The 25,714-nt window shown below is 38.7% G+C and overlaps 1 protein-coding gene across 5 annotated transcripts in view; it reads left to right on the top strand.

The window, feature by feature from the left end:
* The window catches only part of RASGEF1A (RasGEF domain family member 1A), a 152,495-nt gene extending 134,227 nt beyond the window's left edge, over positions 1-18,268 (top strand). For 4 of the 5 annotated variants that reach the window (XM_071563353.1, XM_071563350.1, XM_071563352.1 and 1 more), the window contains 11 exons: positions 1,551-1,679; positions 6,934-7,071; positions 10,401-10,622; positions 10,930-11,004; positions 11,242-11,334; positions 12,604-12,706; positions 13,003-13,082; positions 13,735-13,926; positions 14,156-14,279; positions 14,535-14,607; positions 15,601-18,268. In XM_071563353.1, coding sequence (XP_071419454.1) covers positions 1,551-1,679; positions 6,934-7,071; positions 10,401-10,622; positions 10,930-11,004; positions 11,242-11,334; positions 12,604-12,706; positions 13,003-13,082; positions 13,735-13,926; positions 14,156-14,279; positions 14,535-14,607; positions 15,601-15,625 — 1,254 coding nt within the window. In that variant the 3' untranslated portion in view covers positions 15,626-18,268. The remainder of the gene's footprint in view (positions 1-1,550; positions 1,680-6,933; positions 7,072-10,400; positions 10,623-10,929; positions 11,005-11,241; positions 11,335-12,603; positions 12,707-13,002; positions 13,083-13,734; positions 13,927-14,155; positions 14,280-14,534; positions 14,608-15,600) is intronic. The other variant, XM_071563354.1, reaches the window with a different exon arrangement.
* Positions 18,269-25,714: the final 7,446 nt, after the last annotated feature.

Here is a 25,714-nt window from a genome sequence, read left to right as displayed (position 1 = left end):
CCTTGATTTTACAGGATGAATGCTATTTCTAGTTTAATACATGAACCCCAGCACTAACAAGATCTTCAAATCAGCATTTTAAATGCCTCTGCTGTATCACTCTCCACTCTGTTCTTTTATTAACGTCTTCCAGAGGCTCAGAATAGAGTTATATGTTTATATATATGCTTAATCTAGTATATTTTTCACTCACTCCCAGAACACTGTAACTGTTAATTTTATTTATTTTGTTTTCAAAAAAAATTCCTTTTCCCCCCTCTGATATTTGGAGGTTTTTAGTGCTAAATTTATATTACAGGGTATACTGACTACTAGAGAAGTGAAAACATTTTTCTTTAATGGCACATCTTATTGTGATTAGAGAGATAAATCTCCTAACCGCTTTAGAATCATAAAGACACCATTCCTGTTTAACTACAAGCTTGTTTTGGAGACAGCAGGCAGACAAATTTGGTAGGTGATAGTAGAGAGAGCATGTTTTAGACAACTGGTCATAAGTTTTTAGCTGTCTCAATTTACTTGCCCAGTCCAAGGTGGTATATGTGCCCACTGACTATTTAAATGCACTTGGCTATGGTCAAATTACATTTCTGAAAACACAGTCAAAGTCACTGTACATGTTCCAGACATAACAAAGGTTAATTGAAATACGTTGCCAAGGAGATTCCCTATAATTTCCCAACTCCAAATTTTGTCAAAAAAAGCCTAAAGTAAGAATGGAAGTATTTATGAGATGCTACTGTCACTCGTCAGGCAATTTCATTCAAATACAGAAACCTGGTTTAAAACAGCTGAGCAAGACTAGGACACAAAAATATCCTCACTTAGTTAAAATAATCCTCACTATGATGCAATGGATAATACCTCCAGAATATGATACAATAATAGTACAATGCATTACAGCTTTTAAAATGCACATGGGGAGCCTATTTCTAACAAGAAATAATAGTTGTTGGTATTCATTAGCAGTGTTTATACTCAAGACTGAAACAAGCCTCAAATAAATAAAGTCAAGCTTAAAGCTAAATTATTGTTGTATGGCCACAATCTAAGCTAGAACTTGTATCTGTGATTATGGGAAAAAGGAACAAAAATCCTCATACATGAAGAAATTGCAGCTGTGGTTTGGAATACACATGAAGCAGTTTTCTGCAGCTCAGTGAAAAACTGTAGCTCTTAAAGAAACAAAGCACCATAAAAAGTTGTGTTCAAGAGCCATAACACCCTACATTAGTCATATTTCATTTGTGTTTCTGGTAAGTGATGACTAATTAGGCATATTAAATTTGGCATTTTAAAGTGAAATAATTTGGTGATTGGAAAACCCCATAGTTAACAGCCTAACAGCCTTGAAGCCAACAGCATTTCCTTTTAACAGAGCTAGAAAAGACCACCATTTCTCTGGAGGCAGGAAAAATTATAGAAATTTTAAATGACAGAAGGTAACATTTGGCGTATATAGAATAGTTTTTGCAAGGAAGACAGATTAGTTTTGCTAAAGTTTTCAACTCATTTTGTTGGTTTTGTTTCTTTCCTCTCTCCTTCCACAGAGAACTTACATCTTCACTTTCCTATTGAGCTCACGAGTCTTCATTCACCCTCATGAGCTCCTGGCTAAAGTGGGGCAGATCTGCATTAAACAGAAGCAGCAGCTGGAAACAGGGACTGAGGCAGAAAAGGTAAATGGACCATTATGTCCTTCAGTTAGTTGTGCTACTGTCATTCAGTTTGCACTCTCTCCTTGCCATTGCAGAGCTAGACTGATGAAGAGTAAAATGAAATTGTAATTGGCAGTTGTTGCTGAATGCACTTTTATTTGGGTCTTTTCCTTGCAGTACCTTGAGTTCATTAGCTAGCCCCAAGCATAAGTTATGCACTACCTTACCGGTCAGATACAGTGGCTGCAAAGCACTACCTTGCTCCTGAGCTACAGGTTGGTGGTGTCCACTGGAGTTATGTGTATCTGCCATGAAACCTGCCCAGAAAGTTGCTTTGTGCTTCTGAGCTTTCAACAACTTAGGTTTTTCTTGAATCTGATTGCCCTCTCTCCAGTCACTCTCACCACCATATTAAAGTGCTCAGCTGTAGGTTATTGTTAGGGTGTTTTAAGTTGGTGTAACAGTAAATCAGAAAATTACCTCTCACAGCCATTAAGAGATGCACTATTTAAAAAGGGAACCTCCACTGACATGTATTACTACAATTGATTAAACCTAACTGGCACTTAAATCCATCACCATTTGCAAAGTGTGTGCTGGAGGGCTTGTGACTGAAACTGAAGTTTTAGAAAAGTCCAAGCTGGGAAGCAAATGAGAGTGATAAAACCAGAATAGGCTCAGCAAGTACTGAAGTACCTAAACTGCTCAAATCCTGGGCATGTTTTGGATCCATTTGTCTCTGATGAGTAGTTAGATGCTTGCATTCCTAATATTCAGCACATTTGTAGTTCCATTTTGTTTTCTCCTTGGTGTATCACCAGTCTAAATGAGGAGCACAAAAGTAAACTCTGTGGTTTGTCAGTAAAGAGTTTTTGACAGCAATACTGACCTAAGGGCTTCTTTCTCCCACACTATTTGTGGTGTGCAGTCACCAAGTTACTCCACAGGACAAACTAACCATGGTGCAAAATGACTTGCATCCAGGTCAGTCCCCTGATCTACTCTCCAAACAGCTATTTAATTTGTTGTGTAGGTGTTCGGGATATTAAGGGGTCAAGGGAAGAAGGTGTAAGAACCACTGCATCCAGTTTTGTACAGAGGTGAGAACTGCTCCTATTGCCACTGCCAAACTTAATTTGTGACTGAGCTACCTCAAATTCTGCTCTATAAATTTAATGGTTCCTCATCAACATGTAACTAAACAACAAAGGTAGGAACCTCTGAAAGATGCTGAGACCATCTGAAATGTGGAATTACTGAATCAGAGCTGTAGACATATGTAGAGAAAGACTGCTGCGAGTAGCGTATGTGCAAATACATTTGTGAAATAGTTGGATTTAAAGTTAACGAAATAGAAGATGAAACTTTGTGAGTGACAGTGCCCCTAGGAGATTTTCAAATGAAAGCAGTCTCTGGGGACTAAATCACCTGGCTGTTTACAGATACAATACTAACTGTAAAGTATTATTAGTCTATCTTCTTAGCAGATGTGTTAAAAAATCACAGCTTCCTAATAGAAATGACATAGCATTACATCTTAACAACAGGATCTAAATTAGAGCAGCTCATATTCCGAACACCCACACTGTTACACATTCTGCTGACATTTTGGAAACAGGCTTACAGGAAAACCAAGAAACGGCAAGGTGACAATAAAAGACTTTGGGGAGGCAGTTTTAATGTACGTGCTTTTCTGATTGCTCTTTCTACTATGCCCTTGATCCCTCCCTACCCCCGTAACATAAGCTGTAACTTTTTCCTGCCTTCTAAATGCAAACTTCTTGGAAAACACTACATAAACTTCTGACATCCCTCTCAAATTATTGCTTTACTGCCCTCTACTGCAAGCACCTGAGTGTTTTAAAGAATAGTTTGGCCACTGGCATTTGCAAACATTTGGTTTTCTATCTGGCAATAAATAAAATCTCATTTCACGTGCAGCATAGAAACTCTTGACTCAAAACACTGTTAAGTATTCAGTCAATCCATTAAGGCATCATCAGCTACCAGAACCTTCTAATTAAGTGACTGCATAGCAGGAAATAGCTGACAAAAGCAGTTAGAGCATCTCTGATCATTTCTGATAGAGCATGCTTAGGCAAATCTCCTAAGACAAGAAGTTGGCCAGCTTGTTGCCTGGATAACATGGGAGCTGAAAAAGGGGCAAGAAACCAGATTTTGAAGTTGCACACTAAAATACTTACCTTCCTGGTTTTTTTGACAATGCTGGCTAGCCAAAGAGTCCTATAGAAATATAGCCCAGAGAAAAGTGGATTAAAAAAAAACCAGTCTGGGATGTCTTGGAGCCTGCTTGGAATCCTTTTGACTACTAATAAAAAGGAAGAATTTCACAGTTTAAAACATCAATTATAATACACAAATCAGTAGTTAAGCTTGACCATAAAGGAAAAAGATTGTCACAGAAAAAAAACACTTGTATATTACTGTTTAATGGAAAAAAGCTGTTGTTAAAATTGTGGTGCATTATTTCTGCAGCTTGAGGATATTTTATAACTCTAAAAGAAATAAAAAGTGAAAGTAGAAATTAACTTCTATTAAGTTTGTGTTTCCTGTCTTGGAATATGTAAATCCCTTCAAAACATATTTCCCCTGGGGTTTTTTGCCAGTAAGTGCTCCTTTTCAAAACCAAGTCATTGTCATTAAAGCTCTCCTACAAGCAGAGTACTGCTATCATCCTCCTTTCTAATTGGGAGTTGTTGCTCTGTTCTGTTTTGTCTCATGGATATCAGGATTGATCCACAGTACTCAGATTAACAGAAGTATTTTTATTTTCAAAGAAATATTTATGGGAGAAGTATTCCCACGGACGCCAGAGAACTCTGTCAGGCTTCACAAAGGGAGGCTTAAGTCTGGAGTAGGACTACAGAAAAAGTAGGTTGGTAGGTTTATTGTGGCCATTACAGAAAGGAAACTGTGCCAGTACCCACAGATCTGTGTGATTTCCATCTAGGTTATCACATGCATCGTGCCTGTCACGTTGCTTTGGGTTTCATCAGAGTGCACAAGAAACAGAAATCCTGTGTTTACCATACCTATGTCTTTTAGTGTCACTCTCAGAAAGTGTACCTTATTTTCACGAATTCCTAAGTCACTGTATTTTAAGCTGTATATGGAGTATAAGTTGGGATAATTTGACTGAGTACCACAAGTGAGGCACAAAGCTGTCACTTCTCTCCTTCAAACCTTTTCCTTCTATATCAGTGCCTAAAAAAAAATTGACAAAACATAACCTGGTGTAACACTACACCTACTTCAAATCATGACAGCTAACACTACCTTTTCAGTGGGCTCCTGGTCCTTAAGGAGAAACCTTAAATACACCAGCATTAAAAAGTGGTCTCTTCAACTGCTGGGGTCAGTCCAGACAATCCATAAGTTCTTTATGAACTAAATGTAACATAGAGGTGCTTGCCATGGCCTAAGGTAGGATTTTGGAACCTTTTTGCCCCCACACCTCCTTTTTCAGTTTCAAAAATGAAAAAGAAAGGATAGTAAGGATGATTAATACTTAAAATCAGTTCTGTAGCAGCTTTTCATAAACAAAACTGGAGTAGGCACAACTTGTTAACTTTAATTGAATGAAAGTGCACTAGCTGGCTGGCTAGTTGTCTATCACCACCTACAGATTATTCTTTTATTAATGTCAGGCTCCATGGATTTCAGTACACTGGGTTTTCCCCCAAGGCAGATGACAATGGGAGCTTGGAGGGCAGACAACTATCATCTGGAACCCTGTCCCACACTCTTGAGAAATACCTTAAGCTGGGTTCCACAGAAGGTGCACTGACAGATACTGCTTTGCAGGAATGCTCACTGCTGGCAAAGAGAATAGTGATGTTTTCTTTTTGCCCTCCCTGTCAACTATTCTGTGCTTCTCTCAATAGCAGCATCAATTAAATGCTTTCAGCAAAACCAGCTAGGAAAACCATGCTAGCAGTTTGCAAGTCTTAAAAAGGAAAAGAAAAAAAAAAAATTAAAATGCCAGGAAATTCCCTCTAGACTTACAAGGAGCACTTGGTTATTGTCAGATCAAGGATTCAAGGGTGCATGGTTTAACTTCAAAATTCTTATCAATCATTATTAATATTCTCACTGACTATATAACAAAGAGATTAAAAAAAAAGGAAAAAAGCTTAGTTTGGTTGACTTTTGGTGTTGGTTAAATAAACTGGGCCATACTATGTTCAGATGATGTTTTGGCAGCCATTTCCACGAGTGTTTGGAACACGTTCTGTATTTGTTTTAAAACAAAACACACCAGTTTCCTACAATGACACTCACATGCTCATTCACCTTCTGCTACCCTCAAGAGGCTGATGGGCAATGCAATGAGGAAGGCACACTGTGTGTGGGGAGGAGGAACTGCTGTCTGGTGGGACTTCTGTAGGTTACACAAGTAGGGAGGTAAACAGAAATGAAAGCTTCCTTGTTTTCCTTAGTGCATCACAAGCTGGGTGGGAGAATAAATATAACCTGAACTAAGTTTTGATTCTTCTCACTCATTAAAAGCATTCTTAGCACTCACACTTCAATTTTACAAGAGTTCTCTCTTCAGTTTATTGATGCTCCTCTCCACTGCTACAACAGTGAGGTAATTGGCATCTCATTCAGGTCTAACTGATGAAAAGCCATAGAAGATTCACAGGGAACAAAAAAACTTGGAAAAATAGCTCTCCCTGTCCTTTCTGTGGTTGATAGCTTTTTGAGCAAAAGTCAATACTTTTTTTTTTAAAGTCTGTTTTGATTTAGATGCCATGGGGAGAACACATAGGTCTTTCCTGTCGTTTATTTATTTAATATGCAGCTCAATCTGGTCAGTCTGATAAATTCTATAGAACAAAAACGTCATAAACATTTCTCATCGAGGACGGTTGGTAGAGTGCTGCAGTTCATATGAATTTGAATTGAAACACTAAGGTACTTCTGCCTCAGATGACCTAAATCAGCTTAAGTCCCATGGACTTTGATTAAATAAGTCACTTGAACTATTCTGTCATCTTCCTGGCTTTTCCAACTAACCTTGAAAATACCGTCAAAGTTTTTGCCAAAAGCTATCACAAAAGGAGGCTAAATGATACTATTTAGGAATTTAGCTCACAGTTCAATATGTTCTCTTTATATCCCCTTCACCTACTACTAATGCAAAGTATTTTCAAGAGGATGTCTAGATTTCTGTGAACCTTCATCAGCTAGCTAATTTAACCTGCACTCAGAAAGGTCTATGGTCAGTAATCACCTCATTCTTTCTTTCTAGGCAAAACTAAAGTCCTTTGCTGCCAAAATCATTCAGCTCCTGAAGGAATGGACTGAAACTTTCCCCTATGATTTCCAAGATGAAAAATCCATGAAAGAATTGAAGGAGATTGCTCACAGGATCACACAATGTGATGAGGTAGGGGTGGATGAGAAAAAAAGTGTTAAAACAATATTTGTCAACAGTTACATGTAGTTATCTAGATGGACTAGCACAGCAGTTGCTAAGCTGTCATTGTAACTATAGCACGTGGGCTGACTGATGACTTAATGGACCTTTAGCAGAAAACGTCTATGTCTAATCACCAAGTGTAACAAGAGACAAAATAGCCATGACAATATGAAAAATGGTGCAGAAGAAGAAAGAACAGTAACTATAATGGCTCAATATAGCCAACTTTAATAATGAATTATGCACCTTCTTTAGTACATTGTTATTACTTTGCATGTCCAAGTTCTCAGGGACATGTGAACTAGTTGTATCAAGGGTACTCCTGGCCAGGGTGAAGACGCTCATTATTTAATAGCTCACTCCTAGCTTCTAGCAATAATAGGCAACTGTTTATTGCTTTATTTCAGGAAATGTGCACAGTATTTCCACAAAGAAAGTTATATTTGAACTCTGCTAGCTACTCAATCACCAGTCTTAACAGCTCTGAGTTTCTAGCTATGAAGAAAACTAGGCCTCATAAAAGATTCTTAAAGCAAATTTGAATGAAACAAGGACTATTAGTTATCAGGAGGGGGTGGAGAGTATTCCTTGGGGGTTTTTGGTTGTTTTTTTGACAGTCACAGTCTCTGCCTTCTGTTCATTGAAAAGTCACTGTAACTACCAACAGACAGAAGGAAAAATATAATCAAGAACTATAAGAGAATTAATTATGTTTGTATGAATATGAAGGCTTACTTATATACAAGTAAAAGCTTCTCATTGTTTTTTAACCCACAACTTCAAGATATTTTTAAGAACAATTAACAGGAAATGGGAAGACAGTTGTATTACGTGTTTTTGTTGATTCAAAAACAGAGAAAATGAAGAACAACAGGTTTGACAGCACAGCATGAATCAGGGATAAGACAATACAATTAGCTGTCACCAAGTTGTCAAAAGCAAGTATGTCAGCCCTGTTGCATCAGCAAAGCTGTTTACATGGATGCTTACTATGAAACTGTCAGTGCATTAGTAGGAGGGGAAAGGGAAAGAGGACTATACTGTGGCTTCTATTCCCTTTGCAAACAAAGGCAAAGAGGTGTATGTTGGCAGAGATAGTACTGTTAAAGGGGACTTAGCAGAGGTTTTATTTAGTGTCTGTATCTTAGTATTTAATTTGTCTATTTCTTTGAATTAGAAAACAGTCCTGCCCTTTCTTGCTCTTTCCCTTCCCTCCCACTGTTACGTATGAATAATTGTCATTTAAGAAAAACACATCTTCATGGAATGGCTCAGTGCTGTGGTGTCCAAGGCATCTGATGACATCCATTAGTTACAGCATCACCATATTTATCCTCTTAACAAAGCTACCACTCAGGTTTCATCAGTGAAGAGCTGTGCCATATTTGACCCCTAGGAAACATTTGACACTGACAAAAAGGAGGTCTTGTTCTTAAGTTTCTCTTAACACATCAAATTACTCATACTGTGCTTCAGCAAGCAATTATGGTAAAGGTTTGGAGGTTTACTTGGTATTTTAAAGCTTTCCAAATTCCCTTAGGACACTATTCTTCATCTATAACGTAGAAGATAACTGAGAACTCGCACAAAGCAGTTAGGTGTTGTCCTAGAGATACCAGACAGCATATCAAATAGCTATAGCTAAGCCAGAGTTGCACCCCAAAGGAAGAACAAATGTCTTGTTTGAACTCAAGGACAAATTATTGTACAGTCATTGACTTATTTTTCAAAGTTGTAGGAAAATTTAGGGTAAAACTAGTAAGGAGAGAAAGCTGCTAAAAATCTGGGGACATTTGTCCAAGTATTAAGAGTCTCATAAATTCAGAATAGCTTAAGTAAGCCATAGTTTTCATGTCACAGTTTCTTTGTTCACTTTTAAATAATATCTTTAATACTGTCATGTATCTTCAAGTTTAATTTTCTACAATCCATATCCAGAAAGTCTAGTCTGCTTCCTCCCAGACACTCGGGTAAGTCAGGCATAGCAGCTGAAGTCAAATGACTTACAATAGAAAGCTCAGCATATCAGAGATCGGAATTAGTGGTTTATTTTAGTCCCCATCACCACACTCCCCTGGCATTTCTGAACACTTGTAGCACAGTATCAGGAATGGCTCCAGCCAGCTGCTGTTCAGCAGTAGTCCAGTTGCCTCAAGATGAGCTACACTGCCTTCAGCTTTTCATTTTGATTTCACTTGAGAGTCAGATTATTGCCTTGTAAAGCAACATTCTGACACCATTATCGTTTAATTATAACATGCAGTATACAAGTGTTTGGTAGTCATCATCTCACATCTGCCACATGATTTCAGTCATCACTGCACATTGGGGGCTTCTTTGAATGGTCACAGATTCATTGCAGTGCTTCGTACTATATCCAGTTGACTGACAGAAACCAACACTACAGGTTGTAAACTAAAGGTTAACCTTGTGGATAACTTGGAGAGAAATAATTTGCATGAAAGCAAAAGAACGATTGTATAAGAAAAAAGGGAAGGGGACTGTCTTCCATTGAATTAATTTTCCTAGCAGCAGAAAGAACATGATTGGAGAACCTGGGTAATTTAAAGCAGAAACAGGAAGGATAGAAGAGTACAAAAGTAAAAAGATAGAGTTAGCTTTTTGCAGTTGATCTCAGAGAAATGTCTGTAAGACACAATCAATGGCAGAAAAAAACTCACCATGCTTTAGCTATCAAAACACTGAGCAGATGAATTTGCAGTCTGTGGCTTTACCAGTATGTAGTCTTACAGATCCTGTGTTTAAAATCTGCACCAGATGAACAGAAAGGCATTTTACTTGCTCAGGAACATGATGTATGTTGTGCTTTTACCTAAATCTTTGAATGCTGTAGTTCAAAGCCAAGCCAGGATATTTTAGGGATATATTCCTGACCATAATGTGAATTGCCTGGATTTCTCAGTGGGTTTGATCAGAATGAGAAGGAGCTTCTTGGCACTTGGTACACAGAGGCTCCAAGAAGCTTTGTGCAAACAACCACCTTCCACTATACCCACCCTTCAGCTGTTTACACAGATGCTTTTGAAATGGGGTACTAGTAAAGCAAGCAGACCAGCCAAGCAAGTGAAACAGCTGGAAAGGCAGGCAGGCATAACAATGCCCTTAAGGAGCTGTGTGGACATTAAGGACAAGTTCACTTGTCATGGAATGATCAGCTCAGACAAGGTGAAAGAAAATGGAGAATAGACATTGATTTTTCCCAGTCAGAAGTTCTCCGATCTGTGTTTACAAAAGCTAAAGGTTTTTATCAGTCTTTGGTTTTGCCTTTTGCTTAGGAAAATGGAACAGTGAAAAAGATCATTAGCCAGATGACACAGAATCTCCTGATGGCCCTCTCTGCACGGAGCCAGTACCAGGAAATCAGAGAGAAATTCCGGCAGCCTGTTACTGATAAAGGCACCATCCTCAAAACCAAGCCACAGTCAACTCAAAAGGACATCCTGAGTGTGTGCTGTGACCCTCTGATCTTGGCACAGCAGCTGACCTACATTGAACTGGTGAGATGCTAGTTGGTGTGAATTACTTTGTTTTCCACTTCCTAAATATTAAATATGAATATACCTATCAATATGAATTCTGCTATGGCTTCACTGAAAGCCTCCAGTATTTTAATCAAAAATTACCAAGACAGGTAATGAACCAGACCAATTAGATACAATTATAAAAACACCTCACACGTCTACACCACAGGAAGATAAAAGTTGCCAGAATGTTCTCCTAACTTTGAATTCATTGGTTCTTTTCTTTTCCACTGAATTCCCTGTTTGTCTGTACAGTAACAGTCTCTCATCTCTCCAAACACAGGAAAGGGTGAGCAACATTTACCCAGAGGATCTGATGCAGATTGTCAGCCACATGGACTCCCTGGATAATCACAAGGTACAAAAAGGGGTACAGAGGGGGAAAAAGAAACAAAAAATAAACAGGGTAAAGAACCTCCCTAATTTGATAAAACCCTGTGCAAGAAAGACTGACAGTTTCTAAGCTTCTTTAAGCTTATGCATTAAAAAATACCCAACAAGATTTTATCAAGACACGAAAAGGAAGTTTGTGCTTTGGTATGTTGACCTTACCATGATAGAGAATAGATCTAACACATAATCTGTTCTTTTGCAGTGCCGAGGTGATGTGACCAAAACCTATAATTTGGAGGCCTACGACAATTGGTTCAATTGTCTCAGCATGCTGGTAGCTACAGAGATTTGTCGGGTACGCATTCATAGAAAACAAGATAGTAAAAGGATCCTGGCCTTAAGGACAAAAGGCAGGCAGTGGTCTAATAGAGATTTAAACATTAGCAATGCAATTAAAGATAATGGCATTATTCAAGCATTAAATTATTTGCATGCTCTTATGATTAAGAGTTCAAGGCTATGTTTGGCTTTGCATATATTTTCTAATTTTGTGCAGCTTCCATAGTAGCATTAGTCATGCAGTGAAATGGAACTTGAATGGACTTTGAATTAGGAGCTATTTGGGATTATTTTTTAAAATACATCCAAAGATTCTTAAAACCACTAATTTTTAAATGCAGATTTACCAATAAACAGCTGTCCTTCCACTGCATTTAGATCAGATGTATCCACTTTTTAATTTATATTCATTCGTTTTATTCATACAATTTTCATTGTAGAGAAAGCAAGAAGAAGCTTTTTTTAAAGTCTGGAAAGAAAGTGGACTACCAAAAGGGTTAAAAAAAATAATAACCTTATTAGAGGTTAAAATAACTTCTATCATATAATAAGCAAAGACATGGAATGTGTAGTGTTCCAAAAATCCCCTTTTTAGTTTTTTGCATGTGTGTTCTCTTTTTAGAGTCCTATTAATGTGCATCAGTTCTAGCAAATGGAAATCTTTTTCTGGGCAATTAATTTTGCTTTGCTGTTTATGAAAGAATTTGCAAAACAGATGTTCAACATCCTCTCCTTGATCCTATACATGTTTGTATGAGTGGGAATTTGTACATTTCATCTTGATCCCTACCTGCTCTCAAGAGGTTGTTTTGGAGTATACACAGCAAAACGAGAAAAGCAGGATGTGGCATTTGTTTTCTCTCACATTTAGATTACATGTCCCTGATCTTAAGTCTGTCCAATGCTTTCCACTCTCTTTGAGAGGTTTGAATGCTTTGCATATATTCTGTCTGATAGCAGTGACATGTTATCTTCCTTTTTTGTAACAGGAAATTGCTGAAATCGTACAGCTTGTTTATGCAAGATTGCCTAAGACATTGTCCTTTATGTATTAACAAAAATTTACACTCCCCCACAACTACCCAATTAATGGGTAGTAGCCCAAAATACGTCTGCTATTTTATTAAAAATTAATCTGAACAAGATACCCTCAGGCTATAAGATTTAGCTGGACAAAGTCTTGAAATGTCTATTCAGTCAGCTTGTTTCAATGCCTTTGGCTGGACATCCTATCCAAAATTCAGACCACCCCTTCCCTTTTAACAAGTCTTGGGATTTTTTCCAGGTTGTAAAGAAAAAGCAGCGCACAAGAATGGTGGAGTTTTTCATTGATGTGGCAAGAGAATGCTTCAACATTGGAAACTTCAACTCAATGATGGCTATTATCTGTGAGTCTCCTTAACCCACATGACAAAGGGCACTCCATTTTACAGCATGACTGGCAGGACTCATGACTATGCTCACACTTGCCCTAAGTTGGCTGACCACAGTAGCATGCACACTTCTACAGGGGCAATATCTTCCAGTGAACATTAGTGTGGGTGGGTGAGTTTTAGCTGCAACTTCTGATGGTCAAGCTGAAATGCCTTCCAGAATGTGTAGTGCTGATACATAAACATAGTTATATTACCCTTTATTTTTTTCAACTCAATTGTTTCTTTGTCTCCTCTCTCTGCACATTCAGCTGGCATGAATTTGAGTCCTGTGGCACGGTTAAAGAAAACTTGGTCCAAGGTCAAAACAGCCAAATTTGATGTTTTAGAGGTATGTATGAAGTTTTGACTTTATGTATATAAATCTACCAAATAGTTTCATCCAAACCTCTGCTAATTACTACATCAGAGATCACAGAGACAACTCTGTCAGTGGTCACCAGCACATGAACCTTAGGGAGAGCATTTCCTGAATTTCAAACTTTCTACCTGTCTGCGAAGAAAAGTGGATGCAAGTTTGCTGAAGGTTATTTTTCCCTAGCATATATTATTAGCCCATTTAACTTCAAGGTAGTTTCCACTCAAGCGAATGCTGCCTTAAAACTAATTGGAGTGCTCCACCTAGTGGAAATCTTCATGGAAACAAAACATAAGTGAAATGGTCATCAAAAAGAGAGGTGACTGCAAATGAGAATTTTGATATTCTTTCCCTAGATAGTAATTTATGATTTCCTTTCAGTTTGCTTTGCTTCAGTGGTTAATGGAATAGATGTAAAGCCAGTACAGAACCCTCCTTTCAAACAAGATAAAAGTTAAAAAAACCCTGCAGCCAGACGTGATAAGTGTAAAGGTACTCTATCTTGAAAGTTTAAAAAGGGCCAAACAAATTTATAAAGAATGAACTCAGATGGTTAGAACATGGCTTTTTATTTGTAGGAAATATGTATTACCTGACTGCCTATTCCCCCCCCTTATAAAAACAGCACCACATGGATCCATCCAGCAACTTCTGTAATTACCGCACAGCCCTGCAAGGAGCAGCACAGCGATCTCAGACTGCCAACAGCAATCGGGAGAAAATAGTCATCCCAGTTTTCAACCTGTTTATTAAAGATATCTACTTTCTACACAAAATACATACCAACCGCTTGCCCAATGGGCAGATAAATTTCAAGGTAGGACTCTGCTGTTACAGAAACTGTAATGCTTGTTAAACATTGTACATTGCAAATATTTGCCAGTTTTGAACTTCCATGAGGAAAGAATAACAGGGAAGTCTGAGTAAGAGACAATAAGAAGTAGCATGAACATGAGTAAGACTGAGATGCTCTCAAATTGAAACAAAAAATAGTAATTGAAGAAAACCAAATATTTTAATAATCCTCTTTTAATTAATTCATGCAGAAATTCTGGGAAATTTCAAGACAGATTCATGATTTCCTGACATGGAAGCAGGTTGAGTGTCCTTTCGAAAAGGACAAGAAGATCCAGAGCTATCTACTCACAGCACCTATTTATAGTGAAGAAGGTAAAATTCTTTCTTGGACATTAAAATGAGTCTTCCTATTTGTTGAAATGCAGACAGAATACGCAGATGAAAAATATTAACGTTTAAAAACGTATTTGCTAAGTATATATTTATCACTTCCATATTGGTTTCTGAGGAGAGCAGATGTCATTATGAAGTTTGCTATGTTCTACCTGCTATATTGTTTGATGTATTTTTTTGTTGTTTTTCATTTAAAGAACCCACGTATCTGATTGTTCTTATTTTATTTACTAGCTCTGTTCATTGCATCCTTTGAAAGTGAAGGTCCAGAAAACCACATGGAAAAAGACAGCTGGAAAACACTCAGGTATGAACCTTCCTCAGAACATGAGTCTTTTTGCGGACACAGAGGCATGGGATCATCAGCTTCTTTTGTCCTATTTACATTCCCAGGTTTAAATCATAATTATTTTTCCTTCAAAATTCTAATCTGAAAAATTTCAGTGATTTTAACACAGCTTTTCCAGACAGATATGTTAAGGCTGCAAGATCACTGCTGGGACTGAGAAACCTTTGTTTTGGCTATCAAATACAGTAAAAATAATCTACATTTTTAGTAGTGTTCAGACACGTTTTTCTCAGGGAAACAAATGTCTAGAGATACTAAAAAGGTGCTCTCATCATAGCTGTGCACTTACAAACCTTACAAAGGGATGAAAATTTCTAGAAATACTCTGTGAGCCTACTCTAAGGGATAACGTTTCAATGACTCCTCATCCTTCTGAGAATGGGAAGCACCCTTTCCACGTACTTGATGAGATCAATTCATTAAATTTCTTCCAATACCGAGGCCAAGGCAGAGAGATTTAGACCTTTGTAAATCATGTTAAACATTAAGATTTAACATATTTGTACCAGATAAAGAATGAACAGAAGCCTGTAGGCCCTGAACTGCAGTCAAGCTACATTATGACTGTATTGTCCTATATGAGACACCGTTTCCTACTGATCCCAGTGTTCCTTACAAAGTCCAAGTAAGCTTTTTCACTTATGACCAGTGCAATGTACCTTCCATTAAATTCAACACTGTTCAGCACACAATAGTCTAGGATGACAGAGGAACATATTATATGCCTGAGTGGATCCTAAGGGCCTGAGGTAACATTATGCAAGTTAAAGTTTCATTTAACACCAGTATCTTCATTGAAATTCATAGATGTATTCCAGTTTCTAGGAGTTCTAAATCTATCCCTTGAAGAAAGGCTTTCAGCTAATGATGCAAGATAGATCTATTGCCAAATCTGAAAAACCTCATGATAGAGAAGTTAATTTATTTTCTTTTTATTACTTCATCTTTTAGGACAACTCTGCTTAATAGAGCCTGAGACTTTTGGATCTGATTTGCAGACTTTGAAGCACATCTCATGAACATGTTTTTACAACATGAATGAAAGACTTGGACTGAGCTAACAAAGACCTCACTGGATGAGGTCTGTTTTGTATATACAGGAACTTTTATGAAATAAAACGTGGTAAATATTTCACATGTCAACCTTAAGGCACTTACTGAAGGGTTTTGTTTTTTTATTTTAAATATAAGGGCAGGGCCCTGTTCTCAGAGATGAAATGTATCATGGGAGATGGTATCCCTGGGGAGATCTTATTCTATCAGCATCCAAATTTTTATTTTTTATTACTTCCACCAAAACAAATAAAAATTAAAACACACATCCCAACTGAAGCCAGTGTTCAGGTTAAATACTCCATTGGACCAGTATCCTACAGAACACTCAACATGTCTCTAGCTTTGAAATGAAGGCTCTCCTTCAAATCAGCAAAACTGTTCACAGGTGTTAAGTGTTTGTAGAGTCAAGGCCTTTGACATTTGCAGTAAGCGTGTTCCTCTCCTACATCAGAAACTAGTGCCTTACAAGGTACTGATCTCCTTTAGTGTACCTTATTAAGCTGGACTGGAAGTAAAGGAAATAAAAATATGGATGTCTCAAAACCAGCTACGATGTACTTTTTAAATAAAATGGAGAATTGTGGCACATGAAGTAGAGTATACCTGCCTGTAACACTGATGGTGCAGCAAACCTATTTTTGTTACATGATTTAAAGAGGTAAGACGAGGTAACTGCTGGGGTATGTGTGTTTGTGTGTAAGTATGTGTGCGTGCACTTGTGACGATGCACACATGTCTAAGTTTTAATACTTCTGGGAACCATCCTTTAAATTCTGGCTGTCAGAATAGTTTGTGTTTTCCTTTTGAAAAATCAGGGATTTTTTTGTTTCTTTGTTTGAAGAGAACGATTATCTCTGCAAAACAGGCCTAATATGGTTTTTTCAAAAAGAGTTTTTGGAAAATAAAAAATCATCATGGACTAGGGAAAGGGAATTAAACTCAGATGACCACTTTGAAGTTTAGGCTAAAGTTTCCAAAAGAAGCTTAAGAAGAGTTCATCACCACTGAACTGATCATTTAATTCCCTTGGTTCCTTTGAAGATTCTAGTCTGCACTTACAGACCATTAAAACAGAGACCAATTTAGGATGTAAGTTTTTTCTATTCTTTTCCAGGCATGATTAAGTGTCGGAGCCAGAACCCACTAAAATTTAAGAGCAAACCCCATAATAAATTAATCAAACATTTGCCAGGTCAGTTCCAATACTAGAGGTGACCTGCAAACCCATTTCTAATTTCTTCTTTTAGTCTTGAGTTTAAACCTAATTCAGATATCCAAAGGAGTACCTGAAGAGCTATTGTTAAGTTTCAAGGTATTCATTTTCAGGAAAGAAAATACATAGTTCAGAAATTGCTTTCTCATCTGATCTCTGAATTAAGAAAAAAAAATAGGCTCAGATTAAAAACTATTTTGTCTAATGAACAACTTATTATTCAGAAATACCTACTTGTCCTTTTCAGTAATTGTTCTCTTAAGGCTTGGGGGCTGGATATAAGATAATGACTTAAGCCAGATAATTAGATTATAGTTTTTAATTGGGTTTTTTGTTTGTTTGTTTAACAAACAGCAACAAAAATCAATTCCCTCTAGAGTTGACAATGGTTACAGCCTCCCTCACAGAGCATTGTAGAAGACCTCTGCAAGGCCTTCTTTAAAAATGACCAGCTTTGGGTAGATGGTGTTTATCTTAATCTGCCTTCTCTTGAAGAAGGGGCAAGACTTGCTGGACTGAGGGTCTGGTTTATTCCAGCAGACTCTTCTTGCTTGAGTGCCTACAACCAAGAGCAGTGCCACTGTCTTATGTAGCGTCTGCAATCACTTAGTAGAAACTTGCTGTATTGGCCCCATAGTATGGCAAAAAACTAAAAAGAGCTTTCCCTCTTTCACTTACCCCCTGACAAAAAATTAGAAGAGTAAGTTGAGGTAAGGAAGGGAGACAAACCAACATTTTGCTATTCCCATAGCATTGACATCAAAGAGAAACAAAAGCAAGTTATACCATGGGCAAGGAAGAAGTAGAATACTAACTGTTAACAAGAACAGCCCAGAAAAGGGGAAGAATTCTTATGACCTGCTGCTATTTTTCCTGTGCTGAAGTACTGACCTTCAGCCCCGGATGACAGTAAGAGTATTTATACTGTATTATTACAGTGTTTTGCACTTTCAGAGATGTTCTAGCTAGTAACATTGTCAGACACTATATGAGGGATTGTATATCAGCTTTGTTTATGTAATTGAAGTTTCAAAGGGATGCTTAAATTTAAGAAGAAAAATATATATTTGAAATGCAATTTTAGAACACTTTCTGTAAATGTATAAAAGAGCTTTCACATTAATGTGCACTTCACCGGTCAATCAGTCCAAGTATATACTTGAAAACCATGCAGTATCTACATTGGTTCCTTCTTATTTTTCCTCCTCAGTTTGATACATTCCTTAAATACTGTGTTTTGCTATTCTGAGCTGAAATGCTAAATATAAAGCTGTACCATAAAGCAGGATATTCTGTGTTTGACTGGATGTGCTTGCATTAATAAAAAAACCAAACTTGCTTCAACCGGGATCGGCTTTCTCCATTGTTATTTTTTCACTTACAAACTTATCAAACCACAACCCAGCAGCTAAAGGAGGTGAACCAACTGTGGAAGGAAATATGGTCACAATGAACTAACGGGTTACTTCCTGACTTACATAGTATGAAATATTTAAATATCTTCCCACCAAGGCAAGAGTAACACTAAGCCAACCAATACGCTGACACTTCTAATGTTCTCTCCATTAAGAATATTCTATGGATTTGATACAGTGTCTCTGCTACAGAGTATTTTCATTCTCTAAGTGAAAGTGATTAACAATTCCACTGTAAACACATTTTGTGTCTTAAGAGTTGACTTTCATTTGCCCCACACATATTTATCCTTGTAACAGGAAAGCACAGAAACGTTTGCTGGCCCCAGCACACTGCAGTTTCCTGTGGCAACCTTCTGTTAACATTTCAACACTCCCAGGACCTTTGGTTGCATCCACTACCCTTTTTCATGCCCTACTTTACAGAAGCAAGGCCAGTTCCCTAAGGTCACCCAAAGACAAGCACAGACCTGTGAGGAGAATCCAGCTTTCCTAATGCACTGCTCCAGTACTACGCACACTACCTACTTTCCCAGGGATATAAGCCTAAAAAACCCCAAAAAATAGATCTTGCAAGTGCAGGAGCTGTGGAGGTCCTGAAAGCATTTTTAATCTGTGAAAACTCACTAGGGAAACTGTTTTGGTAACCAGACATCCACACAGATTCACTGAGTTGAACAGTACCAGTCATCATAGCTCATTAGGAAAGATAATGATGTTTACCAGCTTTAAGAGGATCAAGCAGATAAGAGTCTTCCTGATGGCCAGTTCACACTCATAATTAATATGAATATTGCATTCTTGAAAATTCACTTCCAATTATGTCCCATGCAGTCATTAGGGTAAATTAGCTATTTCCACAGGCATACGAGTAAACAATAAAATTGCTTTCCAGGCACTTTACTGCCATTAGAGCACAACACAGTATGACAAGCAGTAGCTCAATGCCAGTAAGTTACCCTTAGTTACGTTAGCAGCAATTTGATTTATCAAGTTAACAGTTCTCAAGAAACAGCTTTCTTTTAGCAAATAACTCATGGGGCAACATTCAGCTGAGTAGTCAGCTGACAACTGATATTAGTACATCTTTTAGAGAGAAATCAGTAATTCTTCTGAGGATGTGTTGACAGATCATCCCTCCTCAGTCTTCAATGTATGTAGTTTTATCAGGACAGCCCCAGCTTCCCAGCTAACCAGAAAAGCCTACAAATAGCATACGGAAGCACAGTTTTGACCTGGTTCTCTGCAGTAATTAAATAGGGCTGTGAGGACAGCAAGATACTTAAAAAAATAATTTTAAAAAATCAAATTGCAGAAATAATTAATCTGAAACTGTTAATCCACTGGTGAGCATGCAAATATTAGCAATAGTTGCTTTCAAATGCTTCCAGCACATTTTTGTAGGCTCTGATACAGGTTACCTGACAGTGCAGAGGTTTGCTATCCCTCACTACTCCCCAAGCACTGTAACAGTAAAGATGGAAATATTTCCAGTATTTCCCACATTGTAAGCAATTCTCCACATCAGTATTCTTGTGGTTTCTTGATACCACATTCAGCTTTTACACAGAAAAAATGGATAGAGTCAATTGCTGTAAAACAACTCAGGAATATTGGTTTATTTTCCTAATGAAATATTGAAAAAAGTAATCAAGTTCATGTCCAATAGGGAGTGCTGATACAGTCTTAGATGTTCTTCCTCTCTACTTAAGGAGTGTGATGACAAAAATTCAAACCATCTGGAAATGCATCATAAATTTAAAATTACTAAGCCAAAAAATACACTGTTTCAGATCTACTGGGATGCATACTTTACAATATTGATTATTTAGGCTTCTGACAACTACTAATAAAAAGAACTTATATTTCTAAGTTCTGGAAGGAGGTGTTTGGCAAAACCAGTATACAGTTACTTGAAACTATTAGTAGCACCTACCAGGAGCAAAAAGCCAAAGAAACCAGAACTAAGCACACAAACAAACAAAAAAAGCCAGATCCCAGGTGTGTTGCCAGACCAAAGATTCATGTTAACAACCCTACCTCAGCACTAACCATGGAGACCACATTGCCAGATTCAAAGAAAGCTGAAAGCGAACACAACCCAAAGCACCAGTTTAAACATCCCCACCCAATCCAGGACAGGAAAGAAGAAACTTGAAATTCAGTGGAAATTTGCTTCCAATTTTTCTACCATTATTTAGTGTCTTCAGATTACAAAGATACCTTAATCTTAAAAGTAATATAATTCTGTTTGAGGACAGAAGTCAAATGAGTTACAACAGAATCTGTCACACAGACATAAAACTACTTAGTATCTTTTTAATCCTTGTCACATGAGCACACCAAAGCCTCTTCTAATTTTGGGCCATATTAAACCTCATCCCGCTCTCCATCAGTGTCAACATTGAAAATTTCCTTTTAAATATTTACACAGTTTCCAGTTGTCTATCTTACATTCAAAGAAGATATTGGTAACAACACTCCACCTCCACAAATACCTATTAAAATAGCAAAGTGAAGTACCACATCTCATCAATCACAGTAACAGAGCACTGAGCGACTTGGCAAACAGTTGTAAGCAATGTAGTTGACTGAAGTCTTGAACACTTATGACACTACCAGAATTTAATGAAACACTGAACTATTCCTGTCTTGGGACAGGACAGCTCAGTGCTGAAGAACTGATCTCAGTTTGGAAAATTAAAAAAAAAACCAACACACTACTAAAATGTTTAAAAAACATAAAATCCAAGCAAGTAATGAATAAATTCACAGATCCAAGCCAATCAGGTTTTTTCCTTTACACCTCTTATTTCGCTGTACTACTTAAAATTTTCACAGCATCTTAGTATTCCAAGAAGAATTTCAGAAGAACTCAGCAGCTAAAAAATTACTCGGATGAGGTTTTTTAAAAATACAAAAGACAGACACACCACCACCCCCCACCCCCCCCAACATCTGCTTTATGTGGACTGTATGTACAGGCCAGAACAGCAACCCAGCTGCTCCCCAGGAACTGCATGGCCCAGAAAAGCTTAACTCTCATACTGAGAGTAACCCAAGCTTTCATCTGTTCCTGAGCTCCTCTCCCAAGTGTACCTGAGCACCAAGCAGTCTCAAAAGTGTTTATTTTCTCTTCAAACTATCCATTTAACATGATCATTTCCCCTATGGATTGTAATGAAATCAGCAAGAAGACACTTAAACTTGCTTAAGGCTGCAGGAAGTCTGGTAAGAGCTCAGGCTCTCACAGGGCCAATGCCACTCCTGTGCCTGTTATTTCATGTTTCCACAGCTCTGCTCAGCTTCACCTCCTGTCTCCTCCACATTCATCATGCGGTGCAAATGTGCCCCACTGCTTCTCTCCTTTTGTTTCACAACTCTGACTCTGCTTGCTGGGCTCACTTGCCACCACCTTCAGCAGAAGCCAGCTAGGTCATACACCATATCTGATGGCTTGTTGAGAGTCTCTGCTTTAAATTTTATTTTGCTCCAGAGATATACTCTTTTATTAAAACAGCACTTCTACCCAAAGTCAGAACACTTTGGTACTGGCACAGAGTATATGCTCCCCCATGGACATGCAAATGGCAAAGCAATTGCAAAAAAAACAACCAAGCAAAAAAACTCAACATGAACACTGAGATGGCAAATAGCAGGAATGACCCACTTTCACATGCAATTCAAGTAGAAATGTAGTGTTCTACCTATGAAAGAAAATGATAAAGCCCTCTGCTAAGTTAACTTGCATTAGCAAAGGGTTTTCACACCATTTGTGGTGATAGATGAGAGGACATGGGTCAAGACCTAAGTCATGCGTGACACACAATTCCTCCAGCTATGGGGCAACCTTGAAACAGTTAAAACTAAGAATGTTCCTGAAAAACTCACCACACCACATACAAATTTACAACAACTCAAATAAACCAGTTAAATGACCACAAACTTCAAGTTTAGAGGGATTTCTTTACCTCACCCCAGAATAGGGCTAAGCTAACCAAAACAGGGCTGTGTTTTAATAAAACCTTATGCAAACATTTAGACCTAAGCATAAAAGGACTTTATTTAACATTCCACTGTCAGGTCAGAAGTACATTTCCTGCACAGCACTTCCATACATATCCCACCACACCACCTACTCTTCAAACCCAGCATGACACATCCTTTACAGAAGCACATAAGGTCTCCTAACAAAAAGGTGGAAGCCATTCCCTATTTGGTGGAATCTCAGAGCAGTATATCACCGAAATAAAAAGAAAATATTTACCTTACTTGAACCCAGGAGAGAAGCCTCATCACTTGGGAAAGAAGTAGAAGACCCTCTCTAGCAGCTTCAGGTACCAAATAAGAGGAACCAAGCTTTCCCCAGGGCTAATTAACCCCTCAGCTGCCATGATTGCTGGAAGCACAGCACCTGTGGGGTTGGATGAGGCACAAGCAAGTCCCTGGTGCCAGGGGGACAGCACAGCTCTGCACCTCCCACAATGAGGTGTGAGCCCATTCCCGGCAGATGCAAACTCAGCAGGGGCTGAAGGCAATCAGGAGCTAAAATTCACAACACCTGGAGCCTGGGCAGCCAGAGCCAGAGCAGCAGAGGGGCCTGAGGGGTGCACCTGCCCCCTCCCAGGTGTGTCCTGTTCAGCTGATTGCAGCAGTCACGCAGCCCAAACACACTTCTCAGTGTCAGGCAGTCACAAAAACTGATGCCAATAAAAGCAGGTCTGCAGAGCCAGTGCAACTAGAGAAATGTGTAAAACCAGTATTTTATCATAGTCTCCTTTGCTGTAAAGCTTTTTCCGTGTAAACAGAGGTGGAGGCTTTTAGTTTGCAGTCAGGAGAGTTTTCAGACAAGGAGAAGGTGGAGCATTGCTGGGGCATGAACCAAACATTGCTTGAGTTTTGGCATATCAAGATGTTTCTCCTTTTCCTTCACAGCTGAGTAAAATTTCAGTGATAATCTCCTTACAATGTATTTGGGGATCACATACACAGCAAGAGCATCTCAGGCAAAGGAAAGCTACACCCAGCTTGGTCACACAGAAAGCTTTTATCATGACACTGATGCATCATGAGTTACTGTTTATGCTGAATCACCATTTTAAAGGCAATTTTAAGTTCATTTCCTTTCACTCATTGATCTGACAAAACAAAAAGCTTAATTTTGTTCTAGCTGATTAATTTGTTTTGGCATGCACTAAATCCTTCAATTTACATACCTGTCTGCAGTCAGATACAAGTGGTTAGGACTTACCTACCACTTCTCTTTTCCTTCTTATGCAATTCTCCAGTCTTAAACACAGTTTAAAAAGAAGTTTTGATTTTCAAAGGTGTGTGCATCTCAGAGTCCAAAGGCTGTCATGAAATGAAAAAGAGACACAAATATTTTCTTCTGGATGCAGCAGACCCAGAACTAAGTATTTCCCTAAGTTTTTCCACTTTTTCATCTGTATTTTCTGTTTCTCCAAACCAGTATCTATTCTCACTGAATAACATATTTTTAAACAAATTCAAAAGCACAACCCGCATTCTTTCCTGTAAAGGGTCTAAAATAAAAGTGCACCCTGAACTAAGCTCGACTTCCCTTAAGGAAGAACACTTCCTCTGAGTGGATAGCACAGAAGAGGGAAAAAAAAGAGAAAATACTTTTCGATTCAGTGGAGCATGTTCCTATTTAAACAAGTGTTACTAAATTTAATACTCTAGCACTAAAACGCAGTGACTCCTCCAGGAAAATACAACTGCCTTATTACACTTTGACCACAGCCTAAAAAAGAGTGCATTATAAAAACAGCATCTGTCAAAACATGAGGATGTCCCAACACCCAGACACATAACACCTACGCTGACCCTGGTGCACAGTTAATTGACTCCAAAGTCTGATACTGTCATTTTTCTTTGCACTTCCCCAGCAACAACATCCCAAGCTGCACAGCATGGGGTTTATTCTCCATCTACAGGTAGAGCACACCTTGGGAAAGCCAAGAGCAGGTCTGCTCTGCTAAGCCAGCGATGGTCCCTGTGTGGCAAACACCCACTTTGGCATTTCATGGCAAAAAATCCACCCTGGAGCTGTGCAGGTCAGAGCCACAACTGGTGACAACACAAGGGCACTCTTCAAAACCCTGACATTCCTCCTTTCTCCAGGAAATGCCCATTGCTCCAACCAAAGGGGCTTGGCTCCTTGAGCTGATGGGGTTTCTGTTTGCACCAGCACACATTGGAGCTAAGCAGCAGTACTGTGAACTCAATATCCACACTGAAGCATTGATAATTAAGTTACTGAACTTGTTTTGTGGATAGAGACACTCCTGGGGCTTATCTTCTCCATCAGTTAATTCAATTCAACTCTGTGGTGGTTGCTAAAGCAGACAGGAAACCCAGTGCAAGGCTTTGCTGGCCTGGCTGCCAGCAGCTCCCATGGCATACGCTGGTTGTTGGGATCTTGCCCCCAGCAGGGAGCAGCACAGTGATGGCATCTGCAGCCTTCGACCACCTCATTCCTACCATCTGACATGGTAGCTGCCCTCTCCACAGGGACTGCAGGTTCATGCACTAAGGATTTTATCCCTTGTTATGGGTTTAGCCAGGTGGGCCTAAACTTAGGTTTTAAAAGTTCAGCTAGGCCTAGGATTGTCAGCTGATTTGAGCTGGGCTGAGCTAGCTAACACCTGACTTCTTCTAGCCAATAATATTGTATTCCATACCATATTGCATCATCTCAAAAGGGGTAAGAGCTGGTGTATGGGTGTGGCTTAGTTCAGTTGCTTCACAGCTCTGGTGCCAGCAAGACACTCTGCTGTCCCAGGAGGGATGGGGAGGTCCAAGCCCAGAGCACCGGGTTAACATCATGTTATCTGAGGGAAGTAAAATATTTGTTCCTAGCTTTTCTCTCTGCTTAAGTCTGTCTCTGAAGAACCAACTTCTCTAGAATTTCTGATGTCAGAGTTGCTAATAAGCTACTCCAGAACCTGTAAAGCACTAATTAGAGATGTTTTCCTGCAGTAAAACCATCTTCCTCACAGGTGCATGCAGTGAGGCACTTTTACAGAAGCAAAATGCATCCAAGGAGATTCCAACCTTAAAATTATAGTTCTTGTTATTACCATTGGGCTGCAAGTACCTCACATTGACCTAACAGGGCACACAGTCCATAACAGTACCTTTTGTAATGACTGCAATAGGTGATATTTGCCTGTGCTCCTAATGAGCTGCCGGGGCTGGTGTCTCCTACAGCAGCATCTTCTCATGCAGGTGGATGGTGCAGCGAACTGAACTAAGACAAGGAAACCCCAGGCCTGCAAGGGCTCCTGAAAGCTCAGGAGTATTCACATGAGTCATTTGGAATACTTGTGTCAATACTTAACACAAACATTAACTATTT

The sequence above is a fragment of the Pithys albifrons genome, chromosome 9, assembly GCF_047495875.1.
Source record: "Pithys albifrons albifrons isolate INPA30051 chromosome 9, PitAlb_v1, whole genome shotgun sequence".
NCBI lineage: Eukaryota > Metazoa > Chordata > Aves > Passeriformes > Thamnophilidae > Pithys > Pithys albifrons.
The sequence above is the reverse complement of the archived record's forward strand: the minus strand, read 5'-3'. Positions and strand labels throughout refer to the sequence as shown.